General features: G+C 37.6%; 2 protein-coding genes across 3 annotated transcripts in view; one reads left to right on the top strand and one right to left on the bottom strand.

Moving 5' to 3' along the window:
• Positions 1 to 13,507, bottom strand: part of ARHGEF38 (Rho guanine nucleotide exchange factor 38) — a 148,208-nt gene that overhangs the window by 49,879 nt on the left and 84,822 nt on the right. The window contains exons 4-5 of the mRNA XM_055433935.2: positions 8,836 to 8,983; positions 1,904 to 1,921 (exon numbers count right to left, since the gene is read on the bottom strand). Of these exons, the coding sequence (XP_055289910.1) occupies positions 1,904 to 1,921; positions 8,836 to 8,983 (166 nt within the window). The remainder of the gene's footprint in view (positions 1 to 1,903; positions 1,922 to 8,835; positions 8,984 to 13,507) is intronic.
• LOC148777806 (uncharacterized) overlaps positions 6,299 to 13,507 on the top strand; it is a 101,907-nt gene continuing 94,698 nt past the window's right edge. For both annotated transcript variants that reach the window (XM_088836190.1, XM_088836191.1), the window contains exon 1: positions 6,299 to 6,987. Coding sequence is in view for 1 of the 2 variants with exons in the window: in XM_088836191.1 (XP_088692317.1) it covers positions 6,978 to 6,987 (10 nt within the window). In the remaining variant the exon portion in view is untranslated. The remainder of the gene's footprint in view (positions 6,988 to 13,507) is intronic.

Below are 13,507 nucleotides of genomic sequence, written 5' to 3' on the forward strand. Positions count from 1 at the left end.
ACTTTGCATGTCAGTTAAATAAGCAGGGTGACAATATATAGCCTTGACATACTCCTTTCCTGATTTGGAACCAGTCTGTTGTTCCATATCCAGTTCTAGCTGTTGCTTCTTGACTTGCATACAGATTTCTCAAGAGGCAGGTAAGGTGGTCTGGTATTCCCATGTCTTTAAGAGTTTTCCAGTTTGTTGTGATCCACACAAAGGGTTTGGCATAGTCAATAAAGCAGAAGTAGATTTTTTCTGGAACTCTCTTGCAAGGGATGTTGGCAATTTGATCTCTGGTTCCTCTGCCTTTTCTAAATCCAGCTTCAATATCTGGAAGTTCTTGGTTCACGTACTGTTGAAGCCTCACTTGGAGAATGTTAAGCATTACTCTGCTAGCATGTGAGATGAGCGCAATTGTGCAGTAGTTTGAGCATTCTTTGGCATTGCCCTTCTTTGGAATTGGAATGAAGACTGACCAGTCCTGTGGCCACTGCTGAGTTTTCCAAATTTGCTGACATATGAGTGCAGCACTTTCACAGCATCATCTTTCAGGATTTGAAATAGCTCAGCTGGAATTCCTTCACCTCCACTAGCTTTGTTCACAGTGATGCTTCCTAAGGCCCACTTGACTTTGCACTCCAGGCTGTCTGGCTCTAGGTGAGTGATCACACCATCGTGGTTATCTGGGTCATTAAGATCTTTTAGTGTGTAGTTCTTCTGTGTATTCTTGCCACCTCTTCTTAATATCTTCTGCTTTTGTTAGGTCCATACTGTCCTTTATTGTGCCCATCTTTGCATGAAATGTTCCCTTGGTGTCTCTAATTTTCTTCAAGAGATCTCTAGTCTCCCATTCTATTGTTTTCCTCTATTTCTATGCATTCTTATCTCTCCTTGGTGTTCTCTGGAACTCTGCATTCAGATGGGCTTATCTTTCCTTTTCTCCTTTGCCTTTCACTTCTTGTCTTTTCTCAGCTATTTGTAAGGCCTCCTCAGACAACCATTTTGCCTTTTTGAGTTTCTTTTTCTTGGGGATGGTCTTGATCACTACTGCCTCCTGTACAATGTCACAAACCTCTGTCTGGAGTTTTTCAGGCACTCTGTCTATCAGATCTAATCCCTTGAATCTGTTTGTAAATTGCACTGTATAATCGTAAGAGATTTGATTTAGGTAATACCTGAATGGTCTAGTGGTTTTCCCTACTTTCTTCAATTTAAGTCTGAATTTGGCAATAAGGAGTTCATGATCTGTGTTACAGTCAGCTCCTGGTCTTGTTTTTACTGACTGTATAGATCTTCTCCATCTTCTGCTATAAAGAATATAATCAGTCTGGTTTCTATGTTGACCATCTGGTGGTGTCTATGTGTAGAGTTGTCTCTCATCCATTTATTTCATCTTCACGCTATATATGTGTGTGTGTATAATTTTTTTCTCTGCAAATCAGAGTCCAAGTCAGAAGAAACTCAATATTTTACTATAATGAATAAGGAATCTTTTATACATTAATCTACATAACCGTAAAAAACATTATGGTATTAATCTAAAATTTTTTAGACTAATATTTTTCTTAGGAAGAAGTATTTTTGGACACATTAAGATTCTTTAATAAATGTGTGATGAGCAATCCCCAAAGAGTTCCTGTCACCAGCAAACTTATGATTTAAGTAAATTATTCCCCAAGATTCTTCTAAAAAGTTTAATAAGGTTAACATAATAACAATCTAATACATAAAATCAGCTGAGACAAATTGGAAATAAATGCACCAAGAATGTCTAGGGTAAATGTCTTTGAAATCTTGACTTACTTATTAAAAGCAATGAGCATCATTATAAAAACTAAAAATCCTAATTTGCAAGGAAATATTCATCAGCTTTTCCCCTGATTTTTATATTTGCTATTATTTAAACAAAAGTACTTACTGTTGCATGTATATTTTCCTACAAGAGAAGGAAAAAAAAGTAAATTAATATAAATCCAGTTATTTGAGGTAATGGGCAAACATTATAAAAATTTTAAAATCTTATGTACAATAGTAAGTCATTTTCATGAATGTTTTTGTAGAATTAGTCATATAATCATGTCCCTAAAATTTTATTTTAGTATGCATCTACCATATTTGTTTCACACTTTATATAAACTTAACAAGTCTTGATTTAAACTATAGTTAGTAAATTTTAGTCTTTTGAAAATGGATTTAAATGTCAGCATTTGTTTATATCATGAAATGAGAATCCATTAAACATATTAATAGTAATAGGAGAAACAGATTACAAGATTACAAAGGAAAGTGTAACTGGCATGCAGAAAACTACGATCAATGCTTTATAATATCTCTGTCTATAAAGTTTTATGCAGATTGATAGATTGTAGACAATTCATCTATTCAGTGAGATAATTTCCATAAAAAACTTCACTCGGCATTGCTAGCTTTTGTGGCTTCCATTTCACTCAAGCAAAACGAAAGTCCTCCCGAGGCAATGCGGTCTGCCTCTCCTACCCTTCTCTCCCTCATTCCCTGTCGTTCAGCTACTTCCCATCTGTGGCAGTTGCAGGCCTCCTTGCTGTTTTCAAAGCAGACAGGCAGGCTCCTGCCTTGAGGTCCTTGCACTTGCCTAACTGTCCTTCCTCCAGTTACCTGTATGACTCCCTCCTTATCTCCTTCAGGTCTTTGTTCCATGCCCCTTCCCAGTAAAGCCTTCCCTGCCTGACATTTTAAACATTGTACCTGCCTCTCATTGTATTCTTTATTCCTCATTCCTTACGTTTATTTATCCCCACAATGCTTTGTCACTTTCTAAAATATTTATTTGGTTTATTGTGTTTATCTCTCCACTTCCAGATCCCAGCAAGGGCAAGGATTTATGTTTGTCTTGTTCTACGTTGTAGCCCCAGTTCCTGAAAAACTGACTGGCATATGGTAGGACCACAAAACATACTTGTCAAATTAATTAAACAGTTAGAAAATGGGAATCTTTCAAGTTAAATTTCAAGAATAAAGGAGATAGAAGCATTTCTCTAAAAGCCTCATGTGGATATAGAGAAATAAAGTAATAACCTGTATTTAAAACTGATCACCTTGACCTCTGCTTTTCAGTCTTTTGGAATACAATGATTGTTTTTAGCACAAAAACATTTTATGGGGACTTCCCTGGTGGTCCAATGGCTGAGACTTGGTGCTCCCAGTGCAGGGGCTCAGGTTTGATCCTTGTTCAGGGAATTAGATCCCACATGCTGTGACTATAGATCCCACTCCAATGCAGCCAAATAAATGAATAAAATTAGAATAATAATAATAAACATTTTTAAAATAATAAATTAAAAAATAATTATGACACTATCACATCCTAGTAGATGGTCTTTTCATATTCAATGATTGAGAAAAAAATTCAACAGCTGTGCTGAATTCCATAAATTTTAATGGACTTAATAAGTTTAAAAAAATTAATCCTAGTACTTTATATATGTGTAAAACAATGGTGTACATATATGTAAGGCAATTACCATTCACTCTCCTGACATAGTGTATGAATGGATTCCTAGACATCTTGAAATAACTAGGTTTTACTGAATCCAAAACCTCCCAGTTGGGAATCCAACAGAGGATTATAAACTTTTAAAAATCAGCAGGTGCTACAATTTCAGACAATTATTAACTGCTGTTTGAAGAACTCTTCTATCTCAATGAAAGAAAATACTCCACCACTACCCCCTACCCAGGTTTTCTTTCCATTCCTTTCCTTTAAACTCACATTCTTTCCCTGATTTCTATCTCCTTCTATTAAGGAATTTCCTTTTTCATTTTGCTCTGTGAGTCATAGATGAGAAAATTTGGGACAGAAGTTGAGTAAAAGTAAAAATGCAGTTTTCTATGAAAACAAACAAGTGAAAATGTGATCATTTTGGAACCAAAACACATACTTTGAAGTTGAAAGAAAAGATTGTTCTTTTTAACTCCTAAAGAAGACATGGACAATTTTTTTCTCTATTTCATTTATTTCAATGAAATAAAGCCTACATATTATAACATATATTAAACACTGTATTTAACATAAATGCAGGCTTCCCTGGTGGCTCAGCTGATAAAGAAACTGCATAATGTGGGAAACCTTGCTTCGATCCCTGGGTTGAAGAGATCCCCTGGAGAAGGGAAAGGCTACCCACTCCAGTATTCTGGCCTGGAGAATTCCATGGCCAATAGAGTCCATGAGGTCAGAAAGAGTCAGACATGACTGAGCGACTTTCAGTACTACAATGTAAATACAACATTATATGAAAAGGAACCTGAGATTTTCCAACAGGGAAATCTAGCTGGAGTTGTGGAATAGTGGCACTTTATTATAACAACTCCTTTTTATTTATCATAAAAAAAAAAATCTTTTTAGGCTAAAATTTTCCAGGAGTTAACCCCAGCCAAGGACACTTGAGGAAAGAGGAAGTTAAGTTGGGTCCATTTACACTTTTGGGGCGGGTAAAGTAACTTAATATATCCACCACCCCACCTTACACCTTCATGGGCTCATTATAATTTGACTTACAATTAACAAAAGTTTTTATGTAGCTATTTCTTAAGGATTATTGTCTTTGTTCAAACATGATACCACATAACCAGGAAATGAATGAGTTTCCAAAAGTGATTTTAATTTTCATTTGGAATACCCTATTAGAATAATATTAAGATAAATAAAACATGGTGAACAAATTTAAATCTATTCCTTTGATGCTGTGTTGCATGAGCTTTTAGCTTCCTTCCTACTCCCTGTATGGAGAAACTATAGCAGTAATCTGATCAGTCAAAGTGTCTGGATGACTACAAGTTGGAAGTTTTCCTCCTGAGGATGGTGACCTGGGTTAGGAAGAAGAAAAATGTAGATAAATTTGTAATAACTAGACATGAAACTAGAAATGCATCTTCTTGCTACCTCCCCAAAAATTTGGAAAAGTTCCTTCATTCTTATCCTATTACAAATAAGTCTCTAGGGCCTCTGAAAGGCATCAGAGACTTGGTGGTATTTATAACTAGAAAAACAGACAAAGGAGGCTACAGACAGCCTATTCTAATTATAGCTACACTTGCATTCATAGCTATTCTATTTTTCATTTTCCTCACACAGATCAGAAACCTTAAATAACTCCAAAAAGGCTAAGGAACTAGATTCTTAGCAAATAACTTGCATAAATTTAGAAACTGTATTAAATCGATATTTCATTTAATCTTACAGGTCACTAATATGACTCTGTAAATACTTATTGTTGAATAAATTAAAAACTTGCAGATTTCCAATTTATAAACTATAGACAAAGATGTGGGATTGTGCTTCTGGATTGTTTTAGTCTTTTCTTTCTTAACATCTCCAAATCCTGAAATTACTACTTAGATTTTATCTACAGTCGTGGAAACAGCTTCAGGGAAAGCAGGAAATGGGTACCCTGGGCATGCTTTCTCCTTCTAAAGTAGGTCTTTTTTTTTTTTTTTAAAGTAGGTCTTAATTTGAGTGTGTATTCACGATTACCCAAGGGAGCTTGTTAAAGTGCAGATTGATGGCCTGGATGCCCAGCAATCCTAATTTTTTTGGTCTGGAGCAGAGCATAGGCACCTGCTCCTTTAATGTGCATCCCTTTCGGGTCTGATGCAGGAGGACTCACACAGCAAGAAACACTTCCTTGACCTTTCAAGGGGAGTCAAAATTATTTTCTGGATACAAATATTATTTGTTCATTTGAAAAATAATGAGCTTCAAAGGATAGCCCAAGGTTATGAGCGCAAGTCTCCTGGTTACCGGACCAGGAAATCTTTCTACTCTGCTTTTGAAAATTAATCTCGAACCTCACTGTGACAGCTTCTAGTATGTTATTTAAATTAACTTTTGTATTATTATTAAGCTTTCCACATGGTTTTGTTTATCTACCAACTAGAAGGTATGCTCCCAGGAGGCAAGAATTATCCTTATATATTTGGAAAAAATATTTTCAACATTAGTGCTTATAATAAATATTTATTAGGCCCTCAATAAACATTTTAATTTTGGTTAAAATGCAACCTCTCTGGCTTTAACCTCTGAGGCATGAAGCCACCTTCTTCGTGGATACTGCTTCAAACACACTTGTTCCAATTCCCCCCAGCCTGGTAGAAAATGGAGGCCACACCTAATACCCATTAGAAATTGGCAACTGTGTACTTGGACTCTGTTATTTAGCCACAAGAAAAAGGCAGAGCCCCAGTAATAGCTTTGACTGATTACCTGGCAAGGGAAGTCAAGCCCTTGGGGTGTTCCAGACTCTCTTTGGCCTATAAACCTGTTTGAAAACCTGTTTCTCAGAATTTAAAGCTTAGCTCATTTGAGGTCAGTATTATAGTAATGTTAATAATTCTCCTGCTCTCAGTTTTCAAGCAGACTAGTACAATTCATCATTAACTTTATTTTCATGGCAAGGCAACTTTGGAGAAAATAGATCTAACTTAAGCTATTTTATTTTGATTTCCTTTCCCTGAAGAAATAGTCCTGCCAATATTATTTCCTTTGGCTTTTGTGCTTTGTAAACCTTAGCACCTTCCAACGCCTGAAATAATTCCCTAAAATCAGAACGGGGCAGAATATACAAGATTTGGGATATCACCAGGGCAAGAACTTGAGGCTTTCAGAAAAAAATGTCAAATAAGCTGCTGGGTCTGAAAGTAATTTTCAGTAATCAGGAAGTTTCCAAATCATCTCTGTTTTAGCTTACTTTTTAGGGGATATGATCCTGACCTATACTGACTTATGGACAATTTTGACACAATTAATTTCTTCCTCTTAGGACTCAAAAGCTATTGTGCACCCTGCTCTGTACAGACTGTTTCACTTCTGGTCAGTTGTCAGAAGCACATGCCAAAATAAACTACATCCTCTCCCCACAAGGACTTCCAGTCCTGGGGTTGGGATTGCAGTGAGGATTCAAGGTGCTGCTTTTCACTTGCAATAAGATCTCTTTTATTTCTGGAAACTGAAGAAGGAAATGACTCAAGGTACACATTTATTGGATCTTGTCACTAGTTTAAGATAAGAAGGTGGTCCTTCACACTGAGATTATTTCCTCTTTGGAAAAAGTACCTGTAAATTTAGATGTTGCTTCTAATATATGAATTTATTAAGATGGATACAACTTCAACTTTAAAGTTTACCTAAATTGATTTACTAACACTGAACTAAACAGTAATTAATGGAGAAATAGTGAACTGAAATTACTCATTGCATATTATCTTTAAGAATTACCTAATCATATTGAGCTGCTTGTGGGCAAGGTCAAAGACTGCTTTATTTTTGTATTTTCAGGAACCAGATCAATGCTTGCTATAACAAGTATTATGTAAATGCTTGCAATTTAGTGACTCAAAATTATTATTTTTCCACAGCATGAAAAATGGTTAAAGAACTGCAGTTACTTACTGACCAGTAGAGGGCAATAAAGTTAATTTAAAGAAATTTGTCAGGTCCAATTTAAACCCATTTTCAGCCCCAGTTCCAGTCTGGAAAGGCATTATCCAGAGCAATTTCATTTAGCTTCCTGATTTCACTCTAATTCAGTTGTACTATATCAGGACCACCCTCTGCCCCTACAAGAGAGTATATGAAAGGGGAGAACCAGACGGTTGGGCTGCATTGATTTAAATACTATAGCACTCTGCTTGGTTCATTCTTAGCCTAATCAAGCCCATTTGACAATGGATAAACCTTAAATGTGAAAAACCACAATAGGACCATTTGATAGGATGTAGAGTAGGGCAGATTGGAGAAGGAAATGGCAACCCACTCCAGTATTCTTGCCTGGAGAATCCCAAGGACGGGGGAGCCTGGTGGGCTGCTGTCTGTGGAGTGGCACAGAGGCGGACACGACTGAAGCGACTTAGCAGCAGCAGCAACAGCAGAGTAGGGAAGACAGTTTGCTTTAAACTTCATTTGGTAGAAAACTATAGATAAAGCCAGATACCAATTCCATTTATAAGAATCAACCCAATACACCTTCATATTTATACATACAAATAGGATCAGAAAAAGTGCAAACTGTGGTTTTTAATCCATTGTTAGTAAAGAATTAATAGATGGAATAGTACGGGCTATTTTTTTAAATCTTATTCATGATTTTAATGTATTTTTTTCAGATTTTTTTTTTGGGGGGGCATATATGTGGCTTGCAGGATCTCAGTTCTCTTACCAGACATTAAAGCTGGGCAACAGCCTGGAATCCTAACCAGCAGGCCACCAGGGAACTTCCTTTTTCAGATTTTTAGAGCAAATAAATATTTCTACCAGATTAAAAAAACAACACTGTACATTACGTAGCACTTCCCACGAACAATCTAGAGAAGAGGAAGGCATAACTAATTTTCCTGAAACTACCTCTAAAAGGGCCTGACCTGTCTTTGCCAGTCTCCCCTTGGGCCCCTGGCCTCGGAGCGGCTGGGGGCATTCAGAGAGTCCTCGGACATCCCCTAGCTCTATTATTCCACGTGCTCCCGTGACCATGGTGACACATGGGCTTCCACTTATTTCTTGACCTAGGTGGGAGCAGACAAGTAACCGCAGCCTTAAGAAGGGCTTTTCTGCTACATTTCATTTTTTGATATTGCATTTTTTCTGTCTCTACAGTGCCCTGTATCTTTCCTGTGTTATTTTTAGTCATCCTTGCAGGGAGAAAAAAAAGTCAATCAGGGTTTCTGGCATGTCAGCTTTTCATGAAGAGAACACAAAGTAGCGCTCCCAGCAAGCCTCATAAAACATAGGATTTATGGGAGACTTTTCATCTACATCCAGTTAAAATGTTCCCTGCTAGGCGACTGAGAGTGCATGGAAACCATCATTTGAAAAGGCCTTACTTTAAGGACTGGATACAGAGGCTCAAATGTTGCTTCAGCTCCTCTTCCTTTTCATAGGACTCCAGTACACTATGCGCTTCATCGTGGTGATAGCAGTAGATTTTATAAATATCTTCCAGTGGCCCTTTAATCTGCAAGAATACTTCTCCTGATAAATCCAAAACAAAGGCAAGATGACATCAAGTCAGACCAAACTGGCACTTCACTATTTATTGTGTAAAATGTTGATTACTGTTAAAAAGCTGCATTTTATGCCCATGTTATTCGGGGTGGGGGGCGGGGGGAGCAATAGACAACATTGAGTCACCTTTTCTCCCTTTTTTTTTCTTTTTCTCTGCACCCTCCTTCTCTTCTCTTTTCATCCCTTTCCTCTTTTCTTTTATAAAATAAAGGATAATGAGCTTAATGAAGATGGGCAGCAGAAGAAAGCTGGTTTTCTCAGATTATGCACTTGGCTGGTGTAGAGAGTCCTGGTGTAAACAAAGAAAAGGGCATCCCTCACCACCTGCTTCTATGAGGGTTGTCCTCACCCACCGTAACTGCCCACCCTGAGAGGAATTCAGGATGAAAAACCACACGAGGCACTTGGTGCTTTGGATAAACAGGCCCTTTGATATTTGGGTGTATGTCTCAGGAAGCATTTCAATGACCCTACACTCTTGCATCTTGCCGTTCATAGAAAAGCACTAAAATCATTAACTTGGAATATTTGTTCTTTGTGACTAGCAGCAATCTTTTACCAAGATATATGCTTGATTGCATGAATGTCCTAGCTCCCAAAATCATGTATGAGTTGGCTTCTCTTCCCCCTCTTTGACACAGTTTCCTCAGAGCCACTGAGAGGTCATCTCCTGGGCTAGAGTCCTCAGTAAATCCCTGAATAAAACTTAAACTCACAACTCTTACTTTGTGGGTTTTTCTTACATTGTGGGTTTTTCTTTGACATGAGTTAAAGCCTGCACTTGGAATCAGTCTGTATGGTACAGGCCAGGCCGTGCTACAGACTTGGACAGGTTATGACTTAGACAAGTTATTTTTCACTCTTTGAACCTAAAACTGAGATATTAATAGATTCAGTTTCATAGGGTCATTATAAAATTAAACAGATAGTGTATGCAACGTTCAGATTACAATACATAGATAGCAAATGCCCAAAATGGAGCAGATATTGTCAGTTAGAGTGAGTGCATGCATGCTCAGCCACTTCAGTTGTGTCCAACTTTTTGTGACCCTATGGACTGAAGCCTGCAAGGCTCCTCTGTCCATGGGATTTCCCAAGCAAGAATACTGGAGCAAGTGGCCATGCCCTCTTCCAGGGGATCTTCCCAACCCAGCAATCAAACCTGCATTTCTTATGTCTCCTGCAATGGCAGGTGGATTCTTTACCACTAGTTAGAGGTATGGAGAGTGAAATTTCAGGTTCTAGGTCAATTATTTTTCTGTTTATTTTATTAACATTTCCTGAGTTTGAAACATATGCAATGAAGTTGAGGAAAATAAAATATTTTCTGTTACATGATAATAGAATTGGCCATCATTCCTGTCACAAATCAGTTGGATAATATTATAAACCAGTGTTATGACTATTGATAAAGCAACTTGGGCTAATTATGTCCAGGGATTTAAGGAGTCCTTTTTGATATATGATAAAATGGGATCTATCACTGATGGCTCAAGTACATATTGGACAATAGTTTGATTTAATTGTCACTTCAGCTAATAAAAATGCATCCACTATCCAACCCAGAATTGTGTTAAGAAATTTGTAATAGATCTGCTCTCAAAAACATTGTGAATTTGGGATTGATAATGATTGGGACTGAACTGATTGCAAGTGATATGGACCTGTTAATCTGTGTCTATTATAATAACAAAAATCATTCTTCCTACAGAAATAGAAATGCCCTTTAGATTTTCAACATATTTTGGTTACATTAACTACTTGAATCCTTATACATCTGTGGAGAAAGGGGCTTATTTATCCATATTAAATAAGGATGGACAAATCTAACTTCAAAACAAATAAATGGTTTTTCCACAGTTCTATCAGGAGGTGGAGAGCCAGGATTAGAGGCCATATTCTCCTCATTTTCTCCTTAGATTTTAGCCCTCCCCATAGGAGAGTTTTGCTGGATGCTGGACACAGTGATACAGTTCTGATTCTGACTGGAGTCAGAATCAGAAATCATTGTCACAGTCATGTGGTGACTATGGGAATGACTTTTAAAAAAAATTCTTTGAACCTTAATTCTTTCATTTGTAAAATGGAGATAATAGTTACACTTGAGATGAATTTGAGAATTAAATGAGATGTGGATGTAAAATCAGCTGACACTGACTAGTTCCTCCGTATACGTCACTTGCTTTCTAATGTTGCTCTACTGTCTCAAGAATTAAAGCACTAGTTCTTCAACTTTTAAATTTTTTTATGGAAGTGTAGTTGATTTACAATGCTGTGTTAGTTTCAGGCATACAGCAAAGTGAATCAGTTATATACACATATGACTGATATACATATATCCATTCTTTTTCACATTCTTTTCCCAAATAGGTTATTACAGAATATTGAGTAGAGTTCCCAGTGCTATAAAACAGGTATTTGTTAGTTATCTATTTTATATATAGCAGTGTGTTAATATGTTAATTCCAATCTTCTAATTTATCACTCTCCATCATATTCTCCCTTTGGTAGCCACAAGTATAATTTCCAGATCTGTGACTCTGTTTCTGTTTTGTAAATAAGTTCATTTGTATCATTTTAAAATTAGATTTCATATATAAGTGATATCATGTGGCATTTGTCTTTCTCTGTCTGATTTATTTCACTTAGTATAATAATCTCTAGGTCTATCCATGTTGCTACAAACGGCCTTATTTCATTCTTCTTTATGGTTGATTAGTATTCCATTGTATATATGTACCAAATCTTCTTTATCTATTCTTCAGTGGATGGACATTTAGGTAAATTTCATGTCTTGGCTATTGTAAATAGTGCTGCAATGAATATTGGCATACATGCATCTTTTCAAGTTATGGTTTTCTCTGGATATATGCCCAGGAATGGGATTGATGGATCATAGGATAGGTTTATTTTTCATTTTTTAAGAAACCTCTATACTGTTCTCCATAGTGTCTGTACCAGTTTACATTCCCACCAACAGCGTGGGAGGGTACACTTTTCTCCACACCCTCTCCAGCATTATTGTTTGTAGATTTTTTGATGATGGCAGGGCTTCCCTGATGGCTCAGATGGTAAAGAATCCTCCTGCAATGCGGGAGACTTGAGTTCCATCTTTGGGTTGGGAAGATCCCCTGGAGGAGGGCATGGCAACCCACTCCAGTATTCTCGCCTCAAAAATCCCATGGACAGAGGAGCCTGGCGGGCTACAGTCCATGGGGTCACAAACAGTAAGACATGACTGAGCAACTAAGCACATTCTGACCAGTGCGAGGTAATACCTCATCGTAGTCTTGATTTGTAAGGAGATCCAACCAGTCCATTCTAAAGGAGATCAATCCTGGGTGTTCATTGGAAGGACTGATGCTAAAGCTGAAACTGTAATACTTTGGCCACCTCATGCGACCAGTTGACTCACTAGAAAAGACTCTGATGCTGGGAAAGGTTGGGGGCGGGAGGAGAAGGGGATGACTGAGAATGAGATGGCTGGATGGCATCACCGACTCTGTGGACATGAGTTTGAGTGAACTCCGGGAGTTGGTGATGGACAGGGAGGCCTGGCGTGCTGGGATTCATGGGGTCGCGGAGAGTTGGACACGACTGAGCGACTGAACTGAACTGAACTGAACTGAATAATTAGTGATATTGAGCATCTTTTCAGGTGCTTTTTGGTCATTTGTATATTTTTTGGAGAAAAGTCTATTTAGATCTTCTGCCCATTTTTTGATTTTTTTTTAAAATATTGAATTGCATGAGCTGTTAGTATATTTTGGAGATTTACCCCTTGTTGCAAATATTTGCAAATATTTTCTCCCATTCTGAGGGTTGTCTTTCCATTTTGTTTATGATTTCCTTTGCTGTGCAAAAGCTTTTAATTATGTTCCATTTGTCTATTTTTGTTTTTATTTTTACTAAGGTACTAATAATTTTAAAGTATTATAAAGTGTTATATTATTTTCTAATTTGTGCATGCTAAGTCGTTTCAGTCATGGCCAATGATTTGCAACCCCATGGACTGTAGCCCACCAGGTTCCTCTGTCCATGGGATTCTCCAGGCAAGAATACTGGAGTGGGTTGCTGTGCCCTACTCCAGGGGATCTTCCGGAACCAGGGATCAAACCCACATCTCTTATGTCTTCTACATTGGCAGGCAGGTTCTTTACCACTGAGCCCCCTGGGAAGCCCATTTTCCTAATTTACATGCAAATCACTGCGGATGCTGATTGCAGCCATGAAATTAAAAGACGCTTAGTTCTTGGAAGGAAAGTTATGACCAACCTAGACAGCATATTAAAAAGCAGAGACATTTCTTTGCCAACCAAGGTCCATCTAGTCAAGGCTTTGGTTTTTCCAGTGGTCATGTATGGATGTGAGAGTTAGACTGTAAAGAAAGCTGATTGCCGAAGAATTGATGCTTTTGAACTGTGGTGCTGGAGAAGACTCTTGAGAGTCCCTTGGACTGCAAGGAGATCCAACCAGTCCATTCTAAAGGAG

The sequence above is a fragment of the Moschus berezovskii genome, chromosome 5 (genome assembly GCF_049115385.1).
Source record: "Moschus berezovskii isolate FMDL1 chromosome 5, NW_MosBer_1.0, whole genome shotgun sequence".
Classification (NCBI taxonomy): Eukaryota; Metazoa; Chordata; class Mammalia; order Artiodactyla; family Moschidae; genus Moschus; species Moschus berezovskii.